Source organism: Populus alba, chromosome 9, assembly GCF_005239225.2.
Source record: "Populus alba chromosome 9, ASM523922v2, whole genome shotgun sequence".
NCBI classification, from domain to species: domain Eukaryota; kingdom Viridiplantae; phylum Streptophyta; class Magnoliopsida; order Malpighiales; family Salicaceae; genus Populus; species Populus alba.
Window position 1 is genome coordinate 3,006,667 of NC_133292.1, and position 8,654 is coordinate 3,015,320.

At 35.9% G+C, this 8,654-nt stretch overlaps 2 protein-coding genes across 2 annotated transcripts; one reads left to right on the forward strand and one right to left on the reverse strand.

The window, feature by feature from the left end:
- The first annotated feature begins 296 nt into the window (after positions 1 to 296).
- LOC118053853 (calmodulin-7) lies at positions 297 to 2,146 on the forward strand. The gene is made up of 2 exons (XM_035065249.2): positions 297 to 524; positions 1,446 to 2,146. Exons 1-2 carry the CDS (start codon positions 449 to 451, stop codon positions 1,817 to 1,819), a joined length of 450 nt encoding a protein of 149 aa, XP_034921140.1. The 5' UTR covers positions 297 to 448; the 3' UTR covers positions 1,820 to 2,146.
- A 3,155-nt stretch (positions 2,147 to 5,301) lies between these two features.
- On the reverse strand, positions 5,302 to 8,162 carry LOC118053852 (SNF1-related protein kinase regulatory subunit beta-1). Its single transcript, XM_035065248.2, has 4 exons — positions 7,607 to 8,162; positions 6,581 to 6,765; positions 6,319 to 6,481; positions 5,302 to 5,912 (listed from the first exon to the last, which is right to left on the reverse strand). Exons 1-4 carry the CDS (start codon positions 7,814 to 7,816, stop codon positions 5,610 to 5,612), a joined length of 861 nt encoding a protein of 286 aa, XP_034921139.1. The 5' UTR covers positions 7,817 to 8,162; the 3' UTR covers positions 5,302 to 5,609.
- Positions 8,163 to 8,654: the final 492 nt, after the last annotated feature.

Below are 8,654 nucleotides of genomic sequence, written 5' to 3' on the forward strand. Positions count from 1 at the left end.
TCAACCATAGTTTTAACCAAATATATATTTTTTCAAACTACCCCTAACTAAAAATACTATTTTTTAAAAATACAACCACAGCTATCACAGTATCAAAAATAAAAAACGAAAGCTGACAGGGAAGAATAGTAAGGGGTAAAACGGTAAAGGTCTAAGACGGGAGTCGAGAGAAAGGGGCTACACGTGGGGAAGAGAGAGAATCAGATGCGGAACACCACCAATGGGAGCACTTTAACTTTAAATTAAAAAAAAAGGTGCCCACGTAGGCTTACTCCTCTGCCTATTTATTTTTCAAAGCCAGAGTCAGATCAAAGCAAAGACGTTCACGCAGCGTCGGATCAGAGCTAAAAGAGGCAGCGAGCCAGCCATCAGATATAGTCATCCTCTTTGATTTAAAGCATTTCTTACTGTTTTTATTTTCTCTGATATTTTCTCTCTCCAAACAAAGATGGCCGATCAGCTAACCGATGACCAGATCTCCGAGTTCAAGGAAGCTTTCAGCCTCTTCGATAAGGACGGCGATGGTCTCTCTCTTTTCTTTTAATTTTTTCACTTCTTTATTTCTCAGATCTGATTCCGTTTCCGTTGTTATTTTACCGTTTTCGTGCCGCTTTTTCTGTTTCTTAGCTTGATCTGTAGCTGTTCTGCGTTTTATTTATTTCGACTGGTCGTTTGGCAGGTTTTCTGTTTTTTTTTTTTTAATCTTTTATTTCCTCGAGGATCTGTTTTGAAATGTGCTAGGTTTTGATCGCGATCTGTGTTTGTTTAGATTTTGGATCATTTCCGAGGTTATGATTCGGGCCGGGGTGAACGAATTGTTTGTTAATGAGGGAAAGAATAAATTTGGGTGGAATCATGTAGGTTAATAAATGGTGTTAGGAATGATCTGTTAATGTCTAGATTAAGCTGTGGAAAACTTGCATTGGCATCCCAATCGGAATTGTAGGCATTTTTGTGTTTGAGAGCATGGGATAAGCTATTTAGAAGAGCCAAACTGGTAATATGGCTTTTTGAATAGTGTAAATATAGTATTTCAGAAAAGCCAATTGTATTTTAATGTATTTGATATTCTAATGCAACTCCAATCAAAAACTCTCTTTTGCATAAAAATATATTAAATAAACTCTTAGCTCTTTTGACCAACATGTAGGAATAGCTCTTCAACTTAGAAATGCTATTTTGGCTCTTCAATATTGCTCTCACCTCGGAGCTATAAAAATGATGATTAAAGTTGGAACTTGCTCTGCTTTTATCTTGATTCTTTTTTATGAATGATTTGTGTATTTTGTTTCTATAATACTGCCTGCAATTTGTTGAGGGTTGCATATCTTGGTCCGTCCTCTCCTCACACATCCACGCTGGACTTGTTTTGAATCATATTCATTATTTGAACTTGATGAGGTTTAGTGCTAGCAATATGATAATTGTTATTGATTTTATCTCAGGCTGCATTACTACTAAGGAGCTTGGGACTGTGATGCGTTCATTGGGCCAAAACCCAACTGAGGCAGAACTCCAGGACATGATAAACGAGGTCGATGCTGATGGGAATGGTACCATCGACTTCCCTGAGTTCCTCAACCTCATGGCCCGCAAGATGAAGGATACTGATTCTGAGGAGGAGCTCAAGGAAGCTTTCAGAGTTTTTGATAAGGATCAGAATGGCTTCATTTCTGCTGCTGAGCTGCGCCATGTCATGACAAATCTTGGGGAGAAGCTGACAGATGAGGAGGTTGATGAGATGATCCGTGAGGCTGATGTGGATGGTGATGGTCAGATCAACTACGAAGAATTTGTCAAAGTTATGATGGCCAAGTGAGGTTTACTCACCCAAAACCCAAAAACCAATGCATAAAAACAAAAAAGAGAGACAGGGCAAATAAGTTTGATGAGAATTCTATTTCCCAATTAGGACATCTTCATTTGGTGTTATTAGCTTCAGCTGGGTTGTTTGTTCTGTTGTTTGCATTATTTTGTGGCACTTTTTATTAATGTCTACTTGTTTGCTCTGTTTTTTGTCCAGTAGCTTGGCTTGTTAGTATCTTCTCATTGATGTTTGGCATTTTTCTTTCTACCTTTGGTATTATGAACATAGAACTTTTGGGAGAATTGGATGATTTTGGTTATGGATGACTAATTTTGTTAATATTCCAAACTTCAGTGTTGCTTTTTTGTTTGCTTCCATTCGTTGTCTGATTTGTTTGAACGTTTTATGTGCTGCATCTTTGCCATTATTTCATCCAACTTGCCGTAGCAGTAAGACATGCTATTGCTTATCTGTTAAATCTAACAGTAGTAATTAAGATGTCAATGACCCAATTTAGCTGCATGTGGTCTGCTTCTTTAATTGCATTGCCTCTCACCTTGGCATCCCTAGAGATGGAGAAATTATACAGTGCCCGAAGAGCGACTAGTGACGCCCAAATAGTTACTTTTTATGCCCCTTTAAAGGAAACAAAAATATAAATAATCTTGTTATTTTTAGTGGGTCATGAGTTTTATTCTCATAATTTTTTTTTTAAAGGTAAGTTTAGATAGTAAGTAATAGGATATAACTATTGGTTATATTTTGTAATTACCTTAACTTTTTTGAATTATAAAATTTCACGAGCTCAATCAGCCAAGAATAACTGAGCCTAAAGGATGACAGGTTCATCTGCTAGCATCTTGTGGAGGTATTTTTTTTCTATTTAAAACTGATTTTACAGTTTTCTCTAATCTTGTAATGGGTGCCCAGACAAACACAGGCAGCCACTATCCTACTTGTTGCCTGGCCTCCATCCTTGTATCTCTGGAATCTTGGTCTTGCTGATATTAAGCAAGATTTCACACATCTTAAGGGGGCGGGCCATGGAAACTTCTCTACCTCACAATACACTGCCAGCATCCGCACCCAGAAGGATGCGGAATTAGGAATAACTTCACGTAATTCCTGGCCTTACCTTTTACCTTTGTTTGTCCAGTATCTAATTCGTTTTGGAAAGATCCCAACGTTATTGGGTGTAAACACTGGTTGGGGATTTTCTGTTGATTTGGGCAACGTGGTGATGGAAGTGGCTGAGCCCTCCCTCCCCGGGTGGTGCAGGAATATTTGATACACTTTACCAGTCAAAAGAGAATGTTCAAAGTGAGCGTATGGTATGCTCTTTTCATCCAATTTCTTTTACTTTCTAAGGCCAAAACTCTCTAATATGATAGCTTGATGTACAAAAAATAGGAAAAGGAATAGGCTAGCTGTGGATTCTGATGTGATCTGCTTTAGGAATCTGAACTGTAGCGTGCTGTTTGGGCTTACAGCCCAGAGGTTTATTTTAGGGATAGAGAGTCATGGTTTGTATACCTTGCTTGCAACGTGTTCTTCATCAGCTAAATTAACAAAAACATGCGTGAAAATGGTGGACCAGTAAAAGAAAATGGTGTTTTCAAAGGTACATTTACTTGATTATCAGCAACAGAAAGCTAATAACTATGTGCTTTTCTTCACATCTTCCCCCAAAACAGCTGATGATTTGGATTCCTTTTATGTACAGAAAAAGAAAAATGAGGAGTGACTCGAAGGAAGGCAGCAAGATAGGTGGAAAGAATAATCATAAGCCCGAGGAAACATGCTGTAATGTGTTATAAGAGAGAGTTTTACTTCACTTCTTTCCTTATGAATAAGAGAGAGAATGTTCTCAAGAATGCTTGTTTCTGATCCAGTGCCAGTGCTTGGCTCTAAAATAATCTTCCCATTGTTATATTTATCAAAATTGCAGGTTAAAGTGTTTTGCTTATAAATATATTAAAATAATATTTTTTATTTTTAAAATCAACAATCAAAATAATTTAAAAACATAAAAACATATTAGCAAAAAATAAAATTGAAATTTGAGAGAATATTTCAACCACGTTTCCAAGGTGCTTTTCATTCAAACAAATACATAAATAAAAACACAAAGCATATGACGTTCACTATTAAAATAAAATAAAATAAAATAAACGAGAGATGTGAGGTCTGGCCTTCAAGTCATAGATATGCATGGGCTTTTCATTTTTGATCTAGCAGGCAATCCTGGCCTCATACTTTCAATATCACTTGATCCCTTTTTTTATTAATTATTTTTTTATTTAAGTATTAATAATAGAAATAAAATCAAAAATAAAATCCAATTAAAAATAATTAATATAAATAAAATAATTACAAATAAAAGAAGAATGATTGAATCAAAATAAAAAATAATTAAAGGGCTTGAATGATTTTTTGCATGGCAACACAATCCAAGAAAAGGAAGTAAAGGGAAGAAAGAAAGAAAAAAGGATAAGAGAAAGAGAATGTTCAGTCGAATCAAATGAAGTGACGAAATTACAATTACAAAATAATACTAACAAACAAACCATATTAAAATTACAACTAAACCTCTCTAAAATCGAGGCTAAAAATTTCAAATGGTGAGTGTAATGTAGTAATTATATTGTTCTATCAAATATGAAAATACAAACATGTTCTTGAGCAAAAAACATTGAATTATTTTATTCAAGGGTTATATTAGTAATTTTACTATGTATTAAAAAAACAGGACTACCAAAATAACTCTACACAATCTTCAAAAAAACATTTATATCACGATGAAAAGACCACATAATAATTTTACTCAAATGTAAAATAAAAGGAAATTATTATTAGTAAGTTGTTAAAAGGGTAGACACAAAGCACCAATAAATAAAGAAATAAGACATCCATATACAAATAGCACAAGAATTCTCTATCGTTTTCAAGTTTCAAGTTCAAACTACCTGCTGAACAGTTACAATTTGCAGAACCAACATGATCCGTAAATTGCAGAAAAACTATACAAATCACAGCTGAATTAATAATCAGAATCAATTGCTCCTGTTATTTTCGACATCAGACGTTATTTCTAGGATCATGGCTTTTCACTGCAATAAGTATGTGTAGATAAATATGCCATGTTTCCTTGATGATCCTGGGAGGCTGAGATACTATTTTTTAAAAAGAAAAACCATAACTTGAAATGGTGTGAAATAAGTTGAACTGGATTGGATGCAAAGCAGCAAGTTGAACTAGCAGTGAAATAATCCAAGCTCAGGAAAGAACAACTTTTCATGAGCTGGTAGGGCACTTTATTACTTTACACTAGCACAAATTCAATAAGCACCGCACATCAATTGTAACCACAATCAACTAAATGCAGAACTTGCACAGCAGACTGATAGTTTCAGCCTGAGAAAAAGGTCGCTCATACCTTTACCAAGCCAATATAGGTCAACTAGAAGAGTTGGTAGCCATAAGGGGAGAGGGAATTAGGGGGAATTTCAAACTTCACCTACAAGTGGCTTAGGTTGAACTTCGCGTTTGAACCCGAAGGCGACTCTCCACTAAAGGACTACATTCAATGGTTCCAATAACTAATGTATATAACTCGTTTTTAAATTGTGTGGACCTTCCTGATAATAATATTGAAGAAACAGGAATGCTTGAAAGAAAGAAAATTTAACTACAACATAAAACATGTAAAGCTTGAGTAATTCTATAAACAGAGAAAGCCCTAAAGGAACTGCATCATGAAAGCGATTCCTTCACAGAGTCACAGATGGAAAGTGGGAGGGTGCTACCTTCTGAGTGGCTTAAAAAGGCAAACAGTGACATACTTGGATTGGAATCTATGCGTCAGTCCAAGAGCAACTAGAGACTGAGATGCCCAACCTTTCTCAATGTAAAGGTGGTTCAGCACAACATGTCGAGGCTTGGAAGAAGAAGCTTCATCAAGGACTGTTAGATGTAGCTGCGGTGGAACTGCTAAAGGCACCTTTGCAAAATCAACCTCAGCTGGAAATGCTTGACTGTAAGTGGAGTCTGGAGATGGTGGAGCCTCAAAATCAACCACAGTGTCAAGGTTTTCAGGCACAAAATCCTGCAAGAAATTGCAAAAGGAACTTAGAAATTGAGTCGTGCATGCTTTTACAATTTTGCAAGGCATTAAAAAAATGTTTCGTTGGGCCAAGAAAAAACTTTTTTTTTCTTCCTCTTAAATGAATATTAGAAAAGTATATATATCAAGCAAAATCTTGGTTGTATATGCAGGTAGAGGAAACAGGATTCGTGTTCCCATATGGAACATAAAAGACATGTTTCGCATGGCTTCACCCAATCCATGGTTTGCATAAAACTCCCAGTTTTTCAAAAGCATCTTGAGCATATCCCTTCAAAAACCATGATTATGTGCTCATTTAGTTTCAAAAATCATTGTCACTAATGAAAACTTGCACAATCAATTGCTTCTGGATTTGTAAGACCAGGAGCCATGTAAAGATACTTACATGAACATCAAGAAGATTACATACACAGCCCATTTCATCAGTCACAACAGGAAGATCTGGAATATATCTCCACTCTCCATCCACTATGAACTTACAATGGTATATGCCTGGTGGGAGAACCATAAGAATAGAATGATCCTTACCAGATCTTTGTAACTTTTTCCTGCAGCAGAACAATAAATGAGATATCATATAAGTTTCCTCAGAAGCAACAAATACTCCCTTTTCATCTTCTGTGTCTAAGATAGTGGCTTAACCTTACCTTGATGTAAAGTTGTCCCATGATCCTTCAACATCCACATCGTTTCCTCCATAGTTCCATGTGATAATTGTAGGGATTCCTTGCTCAGGGGGTTGGCCTTCATCACCAACCTCAGGAGACTCATTCTGCCACATCTGATCAAAAGAAGGGGGCCCATCAGGCCTCTGCAAGGGAGCAACAGGAACCTGCGAACACACAATACAGAAGCAGTTACATTAGCTACAGCTCTATTACATGCATAGACAGAATCACCATCCTGTCCATAGAGCAAGTTTAGCCCTTAGATTCCCCACCGAGTACAAAAATGGAAAGCAGAAATAAACCTAGACTGCAGCTATCCGCCAGATAAATTAGACACATTCTCACACATAAAACAGTAATTGGGCAGCTAAAATCAACCCAATCCAACACTAAAACAGACTATGTCAGCATCACACTCAGGTTGCATATGCCTCATAGAAAACAAACATATCTAGTACCATAAACTCGTAGATCACCAGCTTACATATCCAGAATTGCATATCTCAGTCACTATTGATTCCCAAAAGTTCAATAACGACGTCTAAAGAACAGAAACAAACGAAGCTCCCAAATCACATAACATTCTTAAGAACTCTAGTCAGGATAGAATCTTCAGTTCACATTCGGCTAAACTCAACCGCACCCCAGCCCCTAATAACCTTCTTTCATAATTACTTGATCACAAATTTCAGTTATTGAAACATACTTTCACAAAGATCAAACATTCTAAAAGAGATGAATCAAAATTTAAATCAAACCCACTTTATAAAAGAACTAAACCACCTTAATGAAAACCTTAAAATTACAAACAAAACGAGAAAATAAAGGAAACTTATTTCTCAAGATGCCTAAAATCCAATCACAAAAGGCAATTCGTCACCAACAAGCTTCCTCTTCCTTCCTTATTACAGATCTTAATGAACCCCGTCATCATCCAATGCTAGTAAAGACATAAAATTTGAATTAAAACTCAGTACCTTTTCAATCAAACTATTATTATTATACCTGTGGAGCGAACAAGAAAGGCGATGTGGATCGAGAAGGAGCATGATCAGGAGGAATATTATTTCTATGGTTATGATCATTAGTAGCCAATATTGAAACCGACGTCCGTGTACTCGACGCCCCGCTTCCAATCACCGACGACGACTCACCGTTTTCTAACCCTTCTCCGTATTCTCTCTCCCCTTCCTCTCTACCGTTTGCATTTCCCATTACTAAGACCTTCTAGCCTTTAATCCACGTACAGTCCAGATCTACCGTTAACCCAAAATCAACAAAAAAAAAAAAAAGGTAGTTGTTGTTGGACGATGGTGAAAATATATTACAAGATGATAATAATACAGTTTTTTTTTCCCCTTTTTTTATATAAAATAACAAGAAACGTGTGTGCGGAGGGGAGATTGGTGTGGTAGAGATACAAAACTGATGTAGTCAAATGGGATCGATAGTTTAATTGTGCAGCAGAGGACGGGGAGCTTAGGGAGAAATAATGATGGATAACGATGGGAGGAGGAAGAGACTTGTGCTAACAGGCCTCGTTTGTTTCTTGGAAACTGGATTCTGGAAACCAGTTTCCAAACTTTTCTTTGTTTCTTTATCATTAGAAAAGTTAGTCAACAAAAAATACTTTCCGGTCAATGAAAAATATTTTTCAATCAACGAAAAATACTTTCTAGTCAATTTTAGTCAATGAAAAATTTAGTTTGGTTTTCAGAAAAGTGTTTTTCCTTTAGCTGTGTTTGTTTTCCGGAAAGTGATTTTCAGGAAATCACTTTCCAAATTTTCTTGTGTTTGTTTACCATTATGAAAGTTGGTTAATGGAAAACACTTTCCAGTAAAAGAAAAATTTGGCTTGGTTTTCAGGAAAGTGTTTTCCTAAAAAATTTGGAGGAAAACACTTTCTAGAAGTTGTGAAAAATTTAGAAATGTCATTATTTGCTGATTATATCAAATTTGTTTCTCAAACTTTTGATCGCTATATATATTTTGTTTTTAATATTCATTTTTAATTTCATCTCTTAAAATTTTATTTTTATATTAATTTTGGTCC

Bases quoted from the DNA above. Each gene is read 5' to 3' on its own strand.
- LOC118053853 (XM_035065249.2), top strand. From the start codon at position 449: ATGGCCGATCAGCTAACCGATGACCAGATCTCCGAGTTCAAGGAAGCT. The intron at 525-1,445 runs GTCTCTCTCTTT...ATTTTATCTCAG, and splicing joins CTTCGATAAGGACGGCGATG to GCTGCATTACTACTAAGGAG.
- LOC118053852 (XM_035065248.2), bottom strand. From the start codon at position 7,816: ATGGGAAATGCAAACGGTAGAGAGGAAGGGGAGAGAGAATACGGAGAA. The intron at 6,482-6,580 runs GTAAGGTTAAGC...GTTCTGCTGCAG, and splicing joins TGGGACAACTTTACATCAAG to GAAAAAGTTACAAAGATCTG. The intron at 5,913-6,318 runs GTAAGTATCTTT...AATTTCTTGCAG, and splicing joins GTAATCTTCTTGATGTTCAT to GATTTTGTGCCTGAAAACCT.